General features: G+C 49.4%; 1 protein-coding gene across 1 annotated transcript; it reads left to right on the forward strand.

Moving 5' to 3' along the window:
* Positions 1–4,990: 4,990 nt before the first annotated feature.
* Positions 4,991–18,917, forward strand: CD8B (CD8 subunit beta). Its single transcript, XM_004590733.2, has 6 exons — positions 4,991–5,187; positions 9,125–9,472; positions 12,716–12,805; positions 15,181–15,270; positions 16,934–16,970; positions 18,273–18,917. The coding sequence occupies exons 1-6, from the start codon at positions 5,016–5,018 to the stop codon at positions 18,283–18,285; spliced, it is 750 nt and encodes a 249-aa protein (XP_004590790.2). The 5' UTR covers positions 4,991–5,015; the 3' UTR covers positions 18,286–18,917.
* The last annotated feature ends 2,162 nt before the right edge of the window (positions 18,918–21,079 follow it).

A 21,079-nucleotide genomic window follows, 5' to 3' on the forward strand; every position in this document is an offset into this window, starting at 1 on the left:
GGACTAGAAAAAGAAATCTAGACTATGAGGGAATCTCAACTGAACTTGAGCTGTGGTTATGCAACAAGGTGGAGGAATCCACCATGGGAGGAGGGCTTGGGGAGGGGTGGGGAGAATCCCAATACCTATGAAACTGTGTCATGTAATACAATGTAATTAATGAATAAATGGTATTACCCACTTTCAAAAAAGAAAAAAAAAGAAATCTAGACTAGTTGTCTCATTTGACTTTGAACTGTGAAATTCGCATGTGGGAATTTAATGCCAATTGCATAAGCTTTTGCCTTACACAGATGTTCCCAGAGACACAGTTCATGTTCCATGTGGAACACATCCAACAAGATAGCCAGGGGAATAGAAGTCTGTGGGATCCTATTGAGAAGAGATTCCAGGAGGAGGAAACGAAGGGCCCCTTGCCCAGGGTGAACTCTGGGCGCTACGACTCCTTGGATGTGCTTTCGTGCTTTCCTGACCAGTGGCGAACATCTGTGCTCTAGTGAGCTGATCATCCAAGAACAAAGCGGTGCCCGCTATCAGTACTCCACATCAAATGTGCTTTGATCAAGGTGCTGTGTTAGCTGTCTTGGAACTCCTTGCTCACCTAGGTGTCCCGAGCTGCTAATTAAAACCTGGTAATTGTGACCTAAGTTTGACTTGTGTGAATTAAGTTTGAACTGTTGCTCTGCCGAGGATATAAAAACTGGAGCCCTGGAAAAAAATGTTGTCACTAGCCACCAGAGCACTCTCCTCCCTGCCACCCCATTTCACTTCAATTGCCTTCCTCCCAGGGACCTGCAAGGTAACCTGCAGTTCCGGACATCTGGTTATCAAATCAAACTATTTCAGTAATTACATTCATCTATCCTTTCCTTCAACGCTTACGAGGCTATCTCCAAAAGTTCACGGAATATGGAATTAAAAGTTAAGTTTATTTGGGGAGGGAGAGAAGGGAAGTATCACTGTATTCTTAGAATTGTACCTATGAAATACATGAAAAGTTAAGTGTATTTTGTATGCCAAAATTTTTGAAATGGATCATGCATAGAAGGAGCCTTCAAAAAGTTCATAGAGGGTGCGGCCTCTGTGACATCACCAGAGAAGTCACTGTCTGTGACATCAGCATCCCATATGGGCACTGGTTTGAGTCCTGGCTGCTCAGCTTCCAATCCTGCTCACTACTAATAATGGCCAAGTGCTTGGGCACCTGCCACTCACATAGGAAACACAGAAGAAGTTCCTGGCTTCAGCCTGCCCCAACCCAGGCTATCGCTGGCATTTAGGCCAAGCCACTGGGCACTAGCATTTGGGCCATCCTCTGCTGCTTTCCCAGGTATAATATCAGGGAATCGATCATAAGTGGAGCAGCCAGGCCTTGAACCAATACCCATATGGGATGCTCACATCTCAGGCAGCAGCTTAAACTATTATGCCACAGTGCCAACCCCTAACCAGAATAACTCTTTGTGGGACACTGTCACTGCCCTGAAATAAAATTCCCAAAATATACCCTATCTAGTCAAATAATTCAGAACAAATCAGCCTAAATTCTAAGTTTTAACATAAAAGAGGAGACAACTTTATAATACACTGATGAATATTTTAATCACCCAGCACTCCAGCACCATCACAAGAGATAATACAACGAGTTTCCAAATCTTGCACTGACTTACACTGAGCAACTGTCTGCTGAAGCACAGTCAGAGGGTGGGCTGATCTGCAGCAAAGACCGGGAATTTGCAAGAGCAGAAGTACACCTGGCTACTGGACTAAAACCCACCATGTAAACCTGAGAGTTGATGTTCATAGAGAAAACAGGCTGTGGGTCCAGATCCAGACAAAGAGGTTGCTCACTTGCATAAATGTTCAAGGGCATACTTGAAAGTCACAGGAAACACTTGAGCTAAGCACCTGGATCCCCTAAATGCCCACAGCCAACCCCCATCACGGAACCATGTCAAACTTCAAAATGTCTCTTTAAACTCTTAGAAGAAAGTGATAGTCTGATTGTAGAACCAACTGAATGTGTGCCCGGAAGTTCATTCAACAAGAGATAATAAAGCCAATTTAGAGTTTCTCTTGGCCCTGAAGACAGCATGTGTGGTGTTTCATCTTCACTGATGAACTCACAGCCTGAGTGTGACCTGAGCGGGATGGGAGGACGTGGCAGAGAGGCAGTGCTGACCACACTTTCTTTTTTTTTTTTTTTTTTTTTTTTAAAGATTTATTTTATTTTTATTACAAAGTCAGATATACTGAGAGAGGAGAGACAGAAAGGAAGTGGAGCTGCCAGGATTAGAACCAGCGGCCATATGGGATCAAGGCGAGGACCTTAGCCACTAGGCCACGCCGCCAAGCCCATGACCACACTTTCTGCTCAGTGCTGTCCATGTACTAACATGGACTTTCCTACCCAGTCACCGGTTACACTGTATCTTCTTCCAACCCCACGCCACCCCCCCCCCTTGCAGTTGGGATGGGTCCATATGACTAAGTTCTGAAGTGCAAAACGACACTTCGGAGTGACACTGACATTGGCAGGCCCAGCCTCTCCGGCTCATGCTCTCTTCCACACCCACTAGGTCTCCCAAACTCCCCACAGTGATCACTGGGTCCTTGAACTGAAGAAACCACAGGATAGGAAAAGCCAAGGCCCGTGCAGAACTGAGTGGCCAGATACTGTCTCCCCTATCACAACTATAACTGAATGGCATGAAGCCATGCAGTGGGTTTGTACAGAGTTAAACCACTAAGATTCAGAGCCATTTACCACAAGAGCAAAAATTTCCTTTGCTAATGCATCCAGAGATGCACGGTGTGACTTTAGACAACAGGACGAGTCATCCAGAATGTCATCCCTTTACACAACGCTCCAGCTTCTAAGCAAGAGTGGGCAAAGTGTGTTTTTAAGCAACAAATATTTTCAATAGACCTTTAAAAAAATACAAGCATACAGCAGCACAGGAAAATGTGCTCAATATTATCAGTCATTCAGGAAATGCAAATGAAACCACAGTAACATACCACTTCATACTCATTAAAATGGATTAAAAAAGAATTAAAAATAAAAAGTAACAAATGTTGCCATGGATCTGGGGAAGTGAGATCCCTTGTAAATTGTTGGCTAAAATGGAAAATGGTTCACTTGCTATGGAAAACCAGCAGGCAGTTCCTCAAAGGATGAAGCCTACAACACTGTATGGCTAATAACTAAATATACAGGTATAAAACAATGGAACAATAAAGGAGGAGACAACTTTATAATACACTGATGAACATTTTAATCACCACAGGGAACCAAGCACATGCTTGTTTGTGGATGTTTATAACAGCACTGTTCCCAATAGCTGAAAGGCAGGCATAACCCAAAGTCCATAGGGATATGGATGAACAAGATGTGACATTTCCATACAATACAGCATTATTTAGCAATAGAGAGGAATGACAAACACATGGATCTAAAAACGCTATACTAAGTGAGAGAAACCATCCCCTAACAGGTTGTCATTTGAGATATCTAGAATAGGTAACTGTATAGAGACAAAATGATCAATAGTTAGTAACCAGGACTTTGGAGAGGGGGAGCAAGAAGTGGCTGCTTCATGGGCACAAGAATTTTTAAAAATGTATTTATTTTTATTTTAAAGACAGAGTTACGGGGGATGGGGACAGAGAGAGAGAGAGAGAGAGAGAGAGAGAGAGAGAGAGAGAGATCTTCCATCTCTGGGTCACTCCACAAACAGCTGCTCCTGGAGCTGCACTACTGCAGCAAGGCCAAGAGCCAGGAGCTTCTTCCAAGTCTCCCACATGGCTGTAGGGACCCAAGCACTTGGGGCATCCTCCACTGCTTTCCCAGGCACATTATCAGGGAGCTAGATCATAAGTGGAGCAGCCAGGACTTCAACTGGTGTCCCTTTGGGGTACTAGAGCCACTGGCAGGTGCTTAACCTGATATACTAAAGCAGAACCCTAGAGGTACAAGGATTTCTTTTGGGGAGCTCTAGGTGCCTTAGAGCTAGGTAGAGGTAGTGGCAGCATACATGGTGAGTGCACTAAATACCACTGGAATGGGCACCTTATAATGCTGACGCTGAGCTACGTGAACTTCATCTTTTAAAAAAATTTCTATGGTATGCTCGTCCCAGGGCTGTCTGCCCCATGTGTGGCCCAAGGACAGGGCTCAGGGAAGCTCTGACAGGGTATAAGACCAGTGTGTGCTTAGGATGCACTCCCACACTGATCTGGCTTCCCTATCAATGCTTTTAACTCTGCACCCAGGTCTGTGATGTCTGATGCCAGCAGTGGGCAGAGAAGCCGGGGCAGGAGTGGCATGGAAAGAAAATAAGACTTGGGTAGTGGAGGTGACTTGGGTAGTGGATACCCTTACCCACCCCACCCCCTACTGTCTGCTTTAGCCCTGGAGTGTCATACTTCGCCCTCTGGGATAAGCTTGGGGCTGGCAATGTGGCCACAGGACTGGCTACACAGTCTTCATCCTTGTTGATATTCACCACCTCCCTGGGGTCTCATGTCACAGTCCTGCCCCAGCTCCCTCTGCCCCACAGACTGTTAAACCTCCAAGGTTACTACTCCCAGCTCTTGAACCTGCTTCCTTGCCAACTCTCTTTGTTGGCTCAAGCCGCTCCAACAGGGGCTGAGGTAACCCAGCAGGCAAGCCGGGGAAAGGGGGTGCAGAACACCACAGAGCAGGACTGGCTAATGACTAAAAAAAAAAAAAAAAAAAACCGTCCGGAGGCAGGGTCAGGATCCACCCGCACTCCTGTGGGACCTTCAACATCCTTAGCCTCAGTTGTCACTTGCGGCCACCTCCCTTTCCCGAATACCTCCGAGGGCAGGAAGCAATCGAGCCGCGTGCACCTGCTGGGTGCAAGTCTGCGGCACCACCTCCTTCCCGGAAAGCAGAAGGTCCGAACTGTTCTTCTGAAACGCAAAAGAGAGAGGGTGAGGGCGGGGACCTCGAGCTCCACAACCCAGATTCCCGCCCCCCTGCCCGCCCCATGTCCGCCTGGCTCCACTACCCTGTCAGCCCAGTCCCTGGCTCAGCCCGGGTACCGGGTACCCGCCCACCTCACCCCCGGCTGTCTCCCCGGAGCCCAGTGGGGACCAGGTGTCTCCGGAGCGCCAGGATGCAGCCGTGGCTCTGTCTCCTCCTGGTCGCGCAGCTTCTAGGTAAGACAGGGAGACCGGGCGGTGCAGGGCCCTGTGTTTGACACCCGCCGGGAGAAGCGAAGGTCAGTGCTAGCAAGACGGGCGAGGGACCTGAGGGCCCCCGACCTCAGTAACCCAGGATCTGTGGAGCCAGAGGCTAGGGCCGCCGATGCAGAGAGAGGGAGCAGGAGAGAGGAAAACAGATAAGAGAAGGAAGACCCCAAAGGCCCAAGATCCGCACAAGGAATTGACTCCAGGAAGGTGCCAGCACCCAGTCTGGTCCTCTTGCCGAACGCTTCTGGCTAAGTGTCGTGTGTGGGCACAAGTCTCATTTGGGGGGGGGGGAGTTTGGTTAACATAAGCTGGCAGGCACGACTGCCACCAGGTCCCAGACAGCACTGGCAACCCATCTCTTCTTTGACTCACTGATACAACCACGGTCCCCACAGTAGGAGCATCTGTGTAGAGTGGTTCCCATGACACATGCCTTAAGAGTAGAACATTGAACTTGCGTATTGAGGCAAGAGTCCAGGGTGTCCTTCTGACTACCTTTTGGAAGAACCCCCTCCGCCCATAGCACCCTAAGCTGCCCACTAACCTGCGGTTGCTTTGCTGTTATGTCCCCTCAACCCCAAAGCCCCAAATTGCAGCTCCTGGCTCTGACCTGGTGAGCTTACCAAGCTCATCAATAGAAACAGGTGTAGGCCACTTGAAGCTACTCCACCTCACATAGGGCCTTCTGGAAACAGCAAGACACTCAGAACAGAGCGGCTCAGTGGGGTTATTGCTGGGATGATGCTCCGTGGAGTCACTCTGGCCTCCTCTCTGGAGGGTTCAGGGCATCAGGGTATTTGCTACTTGCTGTGTGCTTTTGAGCCTGTAATCTCAGTGTCTCAGAGAGCTCCTGATGCATCACCTTAGGGGCTCAAGGCTCAAGTTCGAAGGTCCCATGACTGGCCGTGAAGCTCCATGCACAGAGGCCATATAAACTTGAGTACTTACTTTCCCTCCCTGAGCTTTTGCCTCGTAGTGCATCCAATGAGTGCGAGATGGCTTCTGTCCTACAGGCTTAGTGAGGACCAAGTGAGATGAGGTATGTGCTGTGGCCTGGAGCAGCTCAGCACTTAGTAGTGACAACCATTCTTAACTCCCCTGAGGAGGCGGGGACCCTCAAAATGGAAAAGCTTGGCTCCATGGAAAAGTAAGGTTGGTATTTGGGGGAACAGAGAGAAGGCCCAGCAACCAGTTGGGGCTTTGCTGCATTTTATTCTCCATGCAAGCGAAAGTTTAGAGTGGTGTTGGAGAGGGATCAAGTTCAAATTTGTTCCATCAGGAAGCAGTGGGGACTAGGGAGCCAGGTAGGATTGTGAACACAAGCTCCTAATTCGGGTAGCCAGCTCCTCCTGGGCATGCCCTCTCTGTCTCTCTCTCTCTGTGTCTCTCTGTCTCTCTGTTTCTCTCTCTCACACACACAGCCCTCCTCTGCCTACCCAGGTCTATGTCCTTTCTGCTTTGTGGTTCCTGTCTTGGTCTGCAGGGTCTCTGCTCCCGGGTCCGATGGGGTTTGTCGGAGTCTCGGTAGCCCTGACCTTGGCCATGAAGGAGACCAGTTTGGCTTCATTTCTAAGATTTTGTTTACTTCCAGGAACAGTACTGAATTGAGAGAGGACTTTACAGTTGAAAAGTAATGTCTTAGACATCTTTCTGTCTTTTTAAAGGGTTTATGTGTTGATCGAAGATGCATGTATTAATTTATTTTGAAAGTCAGAGTTACAGAGAGAAAGGGAGAAAGACAGGGAGATCTTTCATCTGCTGGTTCAGATGGCCACAGCAGCCAAGACTAAAGCCAGAAACAAGAGGCTTCATCCAGCTCTCCCATGTTGGTGGCAGTGGTTCAATCACTTGAGCCATTCTCTGCCACTTTTCCCAAGCAGATGTTGGATCAAAAGTGGTGTCCTGGAATACGAATTGGCACACTGTGGGATGCTGGCCTCTCATGGCGCAGTTTTACACACTACACTGCAACAATGGCACAAGATTTGCTTTATTTGAAAGGCAGTTACAAAGATAGAAATAGAGCTAGAGATAGACATAGGCATAAGGAGAGGGAAGGGGAAGAAAGAGACAGAGCATGCAAGAGGAGAGAGTTTCCATCTTCTGGTTCATTTTGGGCCAGATCAAAGCCAGGAGCCTGAAACTCCATCTGAGTCTCCCATGTGGGTGCAGGGGCCCAAGCACTCGGGCCATCCTCTGCTGCTTTCCCAAGGACATTAACAGAGAGCTGGATAGGAAGTGGAGCAGCTGGGCCTCGAACTGGTGATCCTAGCAGATGCCGGCATTCCAGGCAGCAGGAGAACCCACCACTGTAGCACAACACTTACCTCCCATTTCTGTCTTTCTAATCCTCTACACCAAGGTGGAGGCTCGGTGACCTGCGTGAGGTCCCACAGCTGGTACTAGGCAGAGGCTGTGTTCAAGGCCAGTCTGCCAGCCCTCCTCTAGTTCTCCGCCAACAAGTGCCTGTCTTCCAGGTGCTTTCCTTCAAAAGTTAACATGTATTTCCCATCCCTGGGGAATGGGGTCCAGTGACTGATCACTGGGCTGAAGAGTGATGAAGTGTGATTGTGTCCACCAGGGGATGGTGAGCTCCTTCTATTCTTGGTCCGGGAATGGTGGTGGGTCCTCTATAAGGGTGACCAAATGGGCCATCTCCCTGTTTGCCTGGGCCTCCGTTAGCATCATACAGCTATGGAAAATCTTTACACAGTGTGGTCCTGGGCAAGGTAAAAGGCAACCAGCTTTGGCTTCAAGCTTTAAATGCACACATTTCAATCCTGGGCCTCTCACTATCTGAAGGTGAAATTCTAACAAGTGATTAGATACCTCAGTTGCCTTACAATGTAGTGGGGACAAAGACCCTGAAGCCAAGCTCTAGTGTTGCAGTGTGTTAAGTTGGCTAGAACCCGGAACACCCAAATCCCAGATCAGAGTACCTGTTTGAGTCCCAGCTGCTCTGCTTCCAGTACAGCTCCCTGCTAATGCGCCTTGGAAGGCAGTGGGCGATGGCTTGGTACTTGGACCCTTGCCACCCAAAGCAGAGATCTAGATGGAATTCCACCTCCTGACATTGGCTTGGCTCAGCCTTGAATTTTTGCGATCATTTGGGGACTGGACCAACAGAAGCTGTTTCTTTAATCTCTCTTCTCTCTTTCTCTCTCTCACTTTGCCTATAAATAAATAAATAAATAAATAAATAAATAAATAAATAAATAAATAAATACATATATTATTTTAAAAATCCTGATGCCAGGGGTAGGTGTTTGGCCTGGTGATTAAGATGCCAATCTTAATCTGGTGGGGTAGCAGATTAAATCTCTGCTTATGACACTGGCGTCTCATATCAGAGCACCAGTTCAAGTCCTGACTGCTCCTTTCTGAGCCAGCTCCTTACGAATGTACCTGGGAAAGCAGCAGGAGAGGATCCAAGTGCTTAGGACCCTGACACTCCTTTAGGAGACCCAGAAGCAGTTCCCAGCTCTCCGTCTGGCCCAGCCCCAGCTAGTATCAGCGTTTAGGAAGCAAACCAGCAGATGGAAATTCTGTTCCATCTGTTTGTATCTTTGCATCTCTGATATAATATCAAAAATAAGATAAAATTTAATTTTTTGATTCTTAAGCCAGTGTGAGATGTGGTTGAAGTAATCTCTGTAATCAGCAAATGACAGCCGTCTCTCCTGTCTGGTTGATAAAGCCGTTGCCTTTGATCTCCTGGCAGATGAGAGGGACAGGAGCCCTGAATCCAGGAGCCAGCATCTGGGTTTGGCACCATCCCTGGACCTGGTCACTGGGTGTGCTCCGGCATGGTTTCTCCCTGGGTGCTTGATTCAGCGAGGCTTCGAGAGTCTGTAAGTGTGGCCAGGCCACTGTGCTGATGCTCTGTCTTTCTGCATCCCCACAGTTGTCCACAGCAGCACAGTCCTCCAGCAGAGCCCCAGTGCCAGCATGGTTCAGACCCACGGAATGGTGACGATGCAGTGCCACTCGTCCAACATGCCCATCCACTGGCTGAGACAGCGGCAGGCCCCAAGCGAGGACAGTCACCTTGAGTTCCTGGCCTCCTGGAATCCCCAGAAAGGGGTTATTCTTGGCACAGGGATAGAACCGGATAAGCTAACTGTGTGGTGGAAGATGGACCGGTGTATCCTCAATCTCACAAGCGTGAAGCCTGTGGACAGTGGCATCTACTTCTGCATGACCGTCGGGTCTCCCAGGCTGACCTTCGGGAAGGGGACTCAGCTGACCGTGGGTAAGAATCGGGCCTGAGGATGCAGTGAGAGTTGAGCTCTTACTCTGTGACAGCTCCTGCCCTGCTCCCAGCAAGCCCCACGCTGCTGCCTTGACCTTTAGCACTGCTGTCAATTGTATCCAAAGAGGTGTGTGAGATTGCCTGCAGGTGGTTTTGCATGTTTATCTCACTAAAACTGCTGCCCACCAGAGTAGATGGTGTATGATGATTCCTATTTTAGAAGAGACTCAGAGGAGGTAAAAAAACAGAAAGGGGGGATGGTTATTGGAGGAGAGTTCAAGCTAGAGATGAGCAAAGGTAGTGCTGGCCCTTGGGTCGCATCAGGGCCACTGGAGGTCACGGCTGCCTTGGGCGGAGCCCCCCACCTGACAGTGGTTTCAGAAATCTCTAGAGTGTGCATGCAGGGAAAGGGCCTGGAGCTCAAGCCCAACCTCTGCCCTGAGGTTCAGGGAGGGCCTTGGTTTTCTTTGCATCAGGGCGCTAGCCATAGATATAATCTTCAATGTCCTAGTAGCTATGTTCTAAGAAAGGAGGAAAGGAGCAAGTGAAATGAATTTGTGCAATACATTTTCTACATTTCAATGTGTGATCCACATGGAGGTCATTACTGGTGTACTGATCTCGCCTTCTTGGACTGAGAGCCAGTTGTTTGCGGTGTCATGGGTCATGCTAGCAATGGCAGGGAACTCACAGGTCCCCCGGCTGGCTATAGCCCCTTGCCTGGTTTACCGTCCAGCCCGGGCCAGCTGCCTGCAGGCCTCTCTCTCTGCTCCCCAGGAATTAGGCCACTCAGCAAGCAGAGGTGCTTCAGCACTGGTAGGAAGAAAAATCCAGAGCCAGGTGTGTCATCAGCCTGGGCCTTATGCTGGAAGGTGGCAGGTGGGACTGGGTCCTGACAAGAAGCAGAGAGAGCGCGTGCTATTTGTACTGATTCATGCTTTGGGATTTCGGTTTGCATTCTTGCTCTTGTCACACCTGTGAACTTGGGGTCTGAGAACAGTGGATGGTAATATGCACACAGCTGGTTTTTTTCAACTGCATAGCACCATCTCTTCCATCTGCACCACCACCCACTCCTTCCTGGTGTCCATGTTTCCAAACCCCACATGTACGCAGCACCCCCAGATGGGGCAGCGTTCCAATTCTTTCTCCTCTGAGGGTGGGGTATTCAGAGCCAGAACCCACTAGTCTAGCCAGAAGGTCCCTGCATTTAAAATGTTGATTTCTTTATTTTCCATTTGAGAGAGAGAATATAAATATCCATCTACTGGTTTGTTCCCCAAATGCGCACAACCAGAGCTGAACCAGGCTGAAGACAGAAGCCTGCATCTCAATGTAGATCTACCATGGGGTGGCAGAAACCCAAATATTGGAGCTGTCATCTGCTTGGGGTATACATTAGCAGGAAACTGGGATCAAAAGTGGAGCCAGGACTCGATCTCAGAATTGTGCTCAGAGAAACAATGCAGGCATCCCACTTGGGGTTCTTGTTGCCATACCAATTGCCCACTGCAGGTCACTGAGTGTTAAGGGGAGGACACACAGATGGCACAGGAAGGGGTTTGGAGAAAAGACAGGGCCTTTTTCAGGTCCCATGGACACAGCATGGACTCAGAACCCCCGTCCCTTTAAAGCAGAGCAGAGATGAAGAGATTAACCTGGGGTGTCAGGAATCCAGTGGGGCTGGCTCTGGACAAGAAGAAATTAAACAAAACAAGCCCTTCTTGCCTCCCCCATCAGACCCAGGCCTCTGCACCCTGCCAAGGCATTGCGAGTTTGTAAACTGGTGTCCCTCCAGACTTACCTCCCACCCAACTGAAAGACCCCCTGGGTCCTTGAGTAAGAAAAAAAGTGAAAAGGAAGATTTCTGACTGGGATAGGGCAGGGGGACTAATAGAGGTGATCCCCCAATCCCCAAGAGGGACCCCAAGTTCAGCAAAGGGCCAGACTCCTGGTTCCCAGGGCTGCTTGCCACCTGCTGTCATTATCCTAGGACTGTACTGACCCAGGGCCCTGGTTGATCCAGTGTTTCACTTCCTGGCAGAAAACATCTGTCCCCCAGGCAGTGTGACTTCACAACAGCATCGCTTCTAGAAACCCAAGTTTTTTGGTTCAGAATCTGACTCTGCTGTTCAACAGCCATCTCGCTTGGGGCAAGTTATCTCAGTTCTCCGAGGCCAGGCCTCCTCAGGAGTCATTGCAGTTTTTCAGTGCTTTCTAGAAATGTCACAAAGCAGGCACAGCAGGTGGTGCTCAGAGAGGTAAGGTCCCAAGGGTCCACATGTACGTGGAAGAGGCCAGGCCTAAAACAATCCTTGTGTTGCCCACCCCTTCTTGTGGAAGTTCATACCAGTCACTGCCCCAGGTCCTGTCCTTATCCATAATTCTGCAGAAAATCCTCTCAGGGAAGAGCTCTCTCTCCCCCTCACAGAGGCCGGGCTCTGCAGCACTCAGCCCTCAGCTGGCTCTCCACATGTGCACATGTCTTCCTCTGCTCTGGGAAGACATCCCATCCTCCCATTGCCCAGTGTAGAACCCAAAGTTAGCCGGAGAGAGAGGAGTGGCCCACCCAGGAGCCAGGAGAAAGGCAGGGGTCTCAGCTTAGTGCCTACATTTCAGGGCCCCGGCAGTCAGTTCTTCACTGTCTCTGGAACTCAAAGTCCCTCTTAGCTCCCTTTTACAAGATTTCTCATAAAGGCAGTTGGTATGGTCTTTTGTAGGCATAAAGGGTACCCACCTCCTCTCTGGGATCTTCTTCCACCTGCTGAGGGGTTGCAAGGTTGGCTGAGGGCTTGGGATCAGAGTGGCTTCAGCTTGTGGGGGCATCTTCAGCCAGAGGGAGCTACGCTTATTGCACACTTTGCTGGACACACTATCCCATTTAATTCTCACACACACATCCTGGGAATGAGGGGGAAGTCATCTTTATTTCAGCAGGTAGGGAAGCAAAGGCCAAGTGTGATGATTAGCCCCAGTCACACTGTAAGTGGCTAATTGGGCAGATGGGCTCTGGTCAGGGCTGCTGGCTCCCAAGATGTTCTTTCAGTGGAACATCAAGCTGACCCCATCCTTAGGTCACATCAGAGAGCTGAGGAAGATCAGAAATTCTCCCACTCTGTGACTTTCAAGCAGTGCAGCTGTAAAGTCAGCAGTGCCTGGCTGTAAGATGCACCGTTCTGGGTTGGTCTCTGAGTCTGCTGCTGCTCACCTGACTGAGGGCTGCGTTCTGCTTTCTCTCTGTAGTTGACATGCTTCCCACCACTGCTCAGCCCACCAAGAAGTCCACTCCCAAGAAGAGAGTGTGCCGGATCCCCAAGCCAGTGATCCAGAAGGGTGAGTTCTCTTGTTCCCCTGTTCCCCCAGGTGCAAGACAAACACCTTCCCCCTGCCTCCCCACCCACTCTTCCTTCCTTCCACTAGCATTTGCCAAGTGTTGGCCCCATAGCCTATTTCTGCAACCCGAGCTGGGGCCAGAAGAGCCACGGAGCAGGCTGGCTGTTTGTGGTCTAGGGGGTAAGAGACTTGCAACTCCTCACAAGAGCAGGGTTAGTGGACACCACGGTCGCCCAACATTCACACACAAACATTCATAGCTGTGGTAGTCGTGGTTGCCAGAGCCTAGAGGAATGGGGACGGGAGTGGGGAGTGACTCCTAACATATACAGGGGTTATTTGCGTAGGGAAGGGTGGACATGGTCTATAGTCAGATTTGGTGATGCTTGCACAACCCCTTTCATGCACTAATCACTAATGTGCCTTTTTAAATTTATGTTCATTTAGTTGAAAGACAAACGTTCTCCAAATGCCTGAGGGCTGGCAGGAAGCTAGAAGGAGAAGCTGGAGCCAGCCCTCAAACACAGGCACTCTGAGGTTGGACATTGGAGTCTTTAATGGTGCCTTAGCTACTAAACCACACGTCCACCCCAAGTGGGGCATTCTAATCAGGTGGACTCTATGATGTGTAAGTTACATTTCAACAAAACTGTGAAGCAAGGAAAACATGTACAATGACCAGCACATTGAATTGCTCTGGTTTTGATAACCAATTGAAGTGCTCTCACAGACTAGGGACTTCATATCTATTTGTTCATGAATCCACAAGCTTGCCTTTGGGAGCTACAGCACCAGGCATCTCAGCCAGAGTTGGCACATGCACATGCACCCACACAGATGCATACACTTGCACAGGTATACACACACACACACACACACACACACACACTTTCCTTGACCCCTCATCAGCCCACATGTTTCTGGAAAAATACTGATCGCAGCCCTCGCAAAAGTTCCCGATGACAGAGTACCATCTACTACCACCCAGAAAAGAAACCACAGACGGCCCCACTAGGGCTGCCTGGGGCTTGGGTTGCGGGTATATTAAGGATCCTGAGTCCCAGAAAGCATCTGAGGCGAGGCACCCAATAGGCAGTCAGTAGTCATGCGGGGAGCTGCCGCAGAGGCAAAGAACTCCGGGATAGCAGAGTCTCTGGGAACAGCAAGATGAGGACAGAGGAGCTTGCGTGATAAAGTGCCAGAATACGTTTATAAATTTCTGGAGAATAGAATGGAAAGATATGTTTATGGGGGTGCAAAAAATACAAGGGCTCTTCAGAAAGTCACACAAAAAAATGTGTATCGTGAACTGTTCATGGAAATCCCTTTCAAATTAAGGAATACATGGGCAAAGTCTAAGGTTTTGTAATTCCATGTTCAGTATGAGCCTCAGGGAGGCACCTGTGTAAGACACATACCTCAATGTTCTCAGCAGTTATTTGTATAACACAAGGAACAACCAAAATGTTCACCAATGACTAAATAATCCAAGCAGTGTGTGTTGTGTCCGATGCAACACTTTTGGGAAGAAAGAATATGTGACTCGGTTGCATGGGATAAAAAGCAGATGTAGAGCAATTCACTGAGTTAAAAACATCTATGCATCCATAGAGTTTGTATCTATGTAACTACAGAGAGAAAGGTTGTAGATAACAGCAGTGTTACTTCTGGAAGGAGCACAAAGGGCATTGGACCCCCTAATCATATATTAAAATCTCTCATAATGAAAGTATATTTGGCTATTTCTTGGGAAATTAAAAAAATGAATAATAAAAATCCCTATTCCCAGGCATGAATATTGTTTACCTCCTTGGAGCTTAAATTGCTTCTGAATTTAGTCAAGGTTCAAACACTATGGGTGTATTACATGGAATTTTTGAAGTCCAGTGAACTCTGTGATGTGTGAGGCAAACACGATGGAAGGCAGTGGGGTTGGTCCTCCCTTACAAGTGGGGTCCACCTCCTTCAGACGGAAAGCACTTGGAGCCAAATGTGCCATGTTGCCTCCATGTACGATGCAGGAGGCCTCCCATGGTTGCATCTGTCCCAATCGGGAACAGACATCACTCTTGTCATTATTCCCTGAATAGCCTTGCATCTATTGACAAGCATCGGCATTCTATTAGGTAGAAAGTCTAACGTAGAGAGGAAACGCACAGGAAGCTGTGTGTACAATAGATGCCAACGCCATGCCTTTTATAAAAGGGACTCGGGCTCCAAGGATTTTAGCATCCAAGGAGGGGGAAGGGATCTCTTAGGACCCTGAGGATGCAAATGGTGGCACTCCCTGGCAGTGGGCCTTCCAGGTCCCTGCTAGAATTTTGCTGCATGGCTCACGTTCAAGGTCAAGAACATGTCATGTGATTCTCTTCCAGGTTTGCCCTGTGGTCCCCTCATCCTCGGCCTGCTGGTGGCCGGCGTCCTGCTGCTGCTGCTGTCCCTGAGTGTGGCCCTCCACCGGCATTGTAAGTTGTCACCTCTTAGTGCCCTGTTTGGCGTTGGATGTGTCCCTGGGACACTTTGTTCTCTAAGGAAGCAGAGCAGCTGGGAGTCTGCTCAGAATTTGTCGTAGGGGGAAAAAAAAAAAAGAAAAACTTAAACAACTACATTGGTTCCCAAGGTGACTCATGGCTCACAGGGACCTGCTCTCCTCTTGTCTGGAGGCAGACAATCCGGTTACATCCAATACTGCCTCACTGAGCCTCCGCTGCCTCCCAGGCTGCTCTTTGTAAAGTCCTACCCAGAGAGCCCAACAAATAGCACATACACAATAGAAGGTAAAAACTCAACGTGAGCAGTGGGCACCACAGCCCAGAGCCCAGGAGTGATTGCAGGGGCTGAGGTACAGCTGGGGAGGGGCTGTGGAGCATCCATCCCGGGAAGCTAGAAATCCTGCTCTTGAGCTGTGGGGAACCAGGAACGGCTGCTGCTGCACTTGGTCACTCAGATCTCCTTTCCATCACGGTCTGAATGGCACTGGGTTTGTGATAAAGACAAGGCCAGGAGCCAGGCCCCGCTACCACCCCGACTCCTCTCCTGGCTTTGTACCACCTGGAGCAAGAGTTGGGTGTCCTCTCCATGCCTCTGGAGAGGCAGCAGGAATCGGTGACTGCTAACTCATACAGGTCACCGGCCCTCTTAGAATTGCTGCTGGCAGTTGGGAACTTGGTCCCCAGAGAAATGCACCTGTGTGTGCACCCACGATCACCCCGCACCAGGGAGTCTACCTCTCTTGTGAAGAGCCCATTTAAGTTTGGTGGGCTCTAAGCTTTCTGATCAAGGACATCAGCAGGAAAACATTTAAAAACTTGTGGATACTGCACTGCACTTAGCCGTATTTGTTCAACGTATCATGGACTTCTTGAATGGATTCCAAAGATGAGAACATTGCCAAGGGTGAGAGGAAAGTGTCAGTGGATCCGCTTGTATTTCCTCCCTACACCCCAGCAGCCGACTTTGCTCTCCCTGTGAGCATGTCTGAGACTGCCCATCTGGTCTGGCCTCCCATTTCTTTAAGAAAAAAAAAATTATTTGTTCAAAAGGCAGAGTGACACAGAGAGGAGGAGAAAGACAGGCAGGGAGGGAAGAGAGCTAGAGAGATCGTCCACCTACTGGTTTACTCCCCAGATGGCCACAACTGCCAGGAGCAAGCCAGGCCCAGGCTAGGGGCCAGGAACTCCACTAGACTTGATTGGAAGTAGAGCAGCCAGTTGATGCAGCTATGCCACAATACTGGTCCCTCCACTCTCATTCCTGACCTTCTGGGAAGAACAAGAGAGCAAGTTTACAGACACACAGTCTGGAGGAGACGAGCTGTGTTTTCACACTGACTTCTTCACTTTGGAGTTGCGTGACCTGGGATGAGCAACTCAGTGATCCACACCAGCCCCCGGTGCCTCAGTTACCCCATTTATAACACAGAGATTATAGTCCTGTCTGACTCACAGGTTCACGGTGAGCATATAGGAAATTAAGACATGAGAAGTGGTTAGGGCAGTGTCTGGCACCGGGGAAGAGACCAGGGGTGTTGGCTGCGCCTTTCTCCTCCCTCTCCTGCTCCTTCTCTGGGCCTTGACCCCTGGGGCCCACAGCCCCTGCTGACTGCCTGCCCTTGCTTTCCTATTGCAGGCCTGCAGAGGAGAGCCCAGCTGCACTTCATGAAACAGTAAGTGTGGGGCTCTGGGGAACACTGTGAGGCTGCCCCGTGAGTTTTGGGTGCTGAGCCTCTACTGCTAGTCCCAGCCCGCAACTGCAGCAAGCAGCCTGCAGTAAGTCAGATGTCACCTTCAAAAATCAAGAACTGTATGAGGGATGTGTTACAGAGTGCAAGAAAATGCAACCTTCCCAGACGGACAGGCCTGCTAACCATTGAAGCGTGTTTTACATGCACGATATTTCACTCTGAGCAAGTGAGCTTTCCAGAGGACAGCAGTGAACCCCGTGCAGATAGAGAACACCGTGGAGGGTCCCCCTGAGCTGTCACCATTTGCCTGATCCTGCATGAGCTGGGGGAGGGTCGTTTAGATCAGAGGAGAGGCAGGTGGAGTAACTCCAAGGCCAGCCTTCTGCACTAGCAACTGGGCTATCTCTGTCCCACCTCCCCGCCGACCTGGGTCCCAGGAGCTGGCAAACGCACAGGCTGCATCTCACAGCACAGCAGTTAATGAGCTGGGTACGCTCAGGTCAAGGCCAACGAAAAGCTGATGGCCTCCCAGGGCTCTGGCTGCACCTGTACCCGTGTCTGTGTCCCCACTCATTACATTTGATCCATCCGATCAACACTCTTTGTGCAGAAGTATTTGGGGGGACAGGGAGAAGGACACAGCTGAAAGGCAAAGGGGATCCCAGCTCCACAGTAGGCCCATCTGGAATTGAACCTGGGGCTTCTCAGAGTCAGGAAACATAGGGGAGGGGGCCGGAGTACTGATGAGGAGCCTCTCAGCCATCTTCCCTTTGGCTCTCTCCATCCCAAGCAGCAATGCTCTTGTCTTTTGTCTGGGTTTGCATTCACCTGTAAGTCATCATTTCAACAAAGGGGTTTGTGGCACCAAAAAATAAATTAATTAATTAAATAAAATAAGAAAGAAAGAAAAACTGAAAACCACTATGCTGTTGCTCTCACAGTCCAGGTAGGGCAAAGCTAGGTGCACCTGGCCTGGAGCAGTCCTTAGAAAACTATTCAGCAGGCAGTTTCTGTGGGCCCCTTGTGTGCATTTAGTCCTCTTAGAAAGCCCAGCAGGAAGTAACATTGTTCAAAGCTAGAGGTTGAAGCTAGAGTTCTTCAGGTTACTTTTTTACAAGCTTTTTTAATTAAAAAAGGACAAAGACAGCCCTTAAAAACACAGCCTGGGCCCCAGGCTACTTAGGAGAGCCCCATATCCTCAAAGGGCCGTACTTCTGTCTTACAGAAAATTCAATGTTGTGTGCACCAAAAATAAGCAATTTCACGATTTGCTATTGTTTTCAGGTTTTACAAATGAGCAGAGAATCCTGCTACAAAAGAATACTGAATACTGATCTATAAAAAGACAAGAATGGAAACCAGGAAGGGACACATTCAGCCATGGTGCTGTCATGCACCAGCTGCGGGCCCCTACCTGCTTGTAACTGCTGCCGATTCTGTCTGCCGACCTCCAGAAGGCCAGCAAGGTTTCACTTAGACTTGGGGAAGCTGAGGGAGGAGACCCACAGAGCCCCCACAGGGCCCTTTCCGGAGGCTGCTGGAGAACAGAGTCAGAAATGCCCCCGAAGACACCGTGACTGCCTCCTGTCCCCTCCCTGGGCTAAGCTCGGACCTTGGTGGGTTACTGTCCCGCTGCCATCTTTGCCTGTTGCGTGGCCCAGAGAGGGTGTGACATTGGTTCCTCTGATCCAAAGGGGACTTGGGCCAGGCTGGGACTGACTATGTTCACGAGATTGTCCCCCTCCCAGCTGCTCTGCCCTCTGCATCCAGGAACATGCTGGGATTGGGGGGACAGGAGTTCAGTTTCTCTCCCCTTGGGACGTTTTTTGATGTCGCTCCTGCCCTGTCATGACTTGTCGGCCTCACATTTTCTGTTCTCTCAGTGAAAGTGCTCCTAGCTGCAAAAATAAAGTTCTGGATTATAACTTCGCCTTGTTTTCGTGACATCACAAGCATGAAAACCCAAGCACAGTCAAGACGTTGGTGCTCAGGGAACAGAGCAAGGACAAAGAGTGAGCATTCTCTTTGGGTTTCTCCCTGGTGGCACTGTGTGTCTGGGGCCAATCCTGGCCGAGCAACAAGGACTCTAGCTGCTTTGCACCAAAGAGAAAGTCAATGCCATGGGGCTCTCTACCTATTTGTTTCCTTATCACCTCTCAGCCACTGTAATAAGTGAAGAAAAACAGAAGCAAATACAGGCCTGGACCGTGTTTGGGAGGAGGGGGTGGACAGAAGGGCCATGTGTCCCTAAGTCTCTGCTCAGCACTCAGCTGGGGTATCGGCAGCCTGAGGCTGTGTTCCTCTGGGGGCACTGTGTTCCAGGCAAGTCAGGGAGAATTAAGCCCCTGCCACTCTTCCTGGCCAGCTCAGAGCAGGGTCCTTGCAAAACAGTTGTGTCCAGAGGCCTCTGCAGACCACAGAATGTGACCTAAGACAGACAACAGGAAATGGGCAGTGTGGCCAGCTCCTGGCACCTGGGTGTGATGGATGGCTTCTAGAAGGGCACAGATGGCTCAAGAGAAGTAGAAGTGCTTGCTAACAATCCGCCCTGAAGGCCAGGAACTGGCTCTTAAGGGTGGGAATGACAAAAATCCAGTGGGCTGGCCCAGCCTTCCCCAGGTTTCTTTATTAAAACCACTCCGAGCCACTCCACCCTGTGCAAATGCAGAGACAAAGGTCCTCGCAGTCCCTCACACCCAGGCCGCAGCGGAAGCCAGCACAGGCCTCAAGGCCCGATCCACGGCTCAGGCTGTGACACCTGACTGTCCCTGCTGCTGTCTTTGCATCTGCATTTGCTTGTTTACAAGTTTGCATGGGGCTGGGTTGCGGGCACGGGTGGCTTGTGTTCCGGGGCCTATTTTCTGTGCCGTAGACACCTGTTGCGGTCCCCCTACTACCCAAGGAGTTGGGGGAGGGAACCAGATCAGCCTCTGCTACCAGCAGCAAGGGTTGCAGTAAGGATGTAGGTCTACATTCCATATCTGACTTTGGTTTTAAAGGAGAAACTGAGCTTTTACTACTTTCTGGAGAGCTATTATGAAAAAAATGGGGGGGGGGCTATAATTTATTTTTCTAATGAACAATTCTACTCAAAGGTATTTTTCCTAAAGGAGCCCATCAATAAGTGATATTCATAAAGAACTATGCATGAAAATGTTCCATGGAGTGCTGCTTATTAGCCAAAAACTGGAAGCAACCCCATGTCCATCAAAAGGGGCCACCCATCACATAAATGATGATGCAGCCTGCATGAGTCACTGGGTTAAGAGCTACATTCATGTATACTGAGGTCAAATGACCATCATTGCACATGCCAGTATTCTGGCAACATCTGTATACATTATTATACTTTTTCTCACTTTTTTTCCACTTTTTTCTGACTTTTTAAAAATTATTTGAAAGGCAGACAGAGACAGGTGGCTCCGGTCTGCTGCCTCATATCTCAGTAACAGCAAGGGCTGGACAAAGCCAAATCCCGGAGTTTGACTCTCAATCCAGATCGCGCACGTGGGTGGCAGGGATCCATGGACTTGAGCCATCATCTGTTGCCTCCCAGGTTGTGCACAAGCAGGAAACTGGAATTGAAATCAATAGTTAAAGCCAGGCACTTGGCTCACATGGGGATATGATGTTCCACGCAGTCTCAACTCTAAATGGCCAAATGCCCATCCTCTAATTCTCATTTTAACATAGCACTGATTCACTGCCAGAATCCAAGTACAGAGGAAATCAGGGAGACAGGCCAAGCTGTCAGAGGCCAGGAGGTGGCTCTCCCGGGTGCAGGGACTCTTGGAAAAGTCACGTGGTCAGGGCAGTGTGGAGTGGGGGGAAAGTTGTCACATGCTTTGCTCCTCCATCTGTGAGATTGTTACATAAAGTATGCTTGGTTTGCAAAAGGTCATGGAGCTGTATGTCCACTTCCATGTCTAAATATAAAAAGAGATTCTATTTCACATTAAAATACAAAACATCACAGAAGCATGTAAAATCAGTATTTGCGAGCTTCTAGTTCTTCCAGATTTTTCTGCATGCACTTTTTCAAACAGAAAAGTTAAAGTTTGCAATCCAGAATGTAACATAGTTACAATATA

Source organism: Ochotona princeps, chromosome 8 (assembly GCF_030435755.1).
Source record: "Ochotona princeps isolate mOchPri1 chromosome 8, mOchPri1.hap1, whole genome shotgun sequence".
Lineage (NCBI taxonomy): Eukaryota > Metazoa > Chordata > Mammalia > Lagomorpha > Ochotonidae > Ochotona > Ochotona princeps.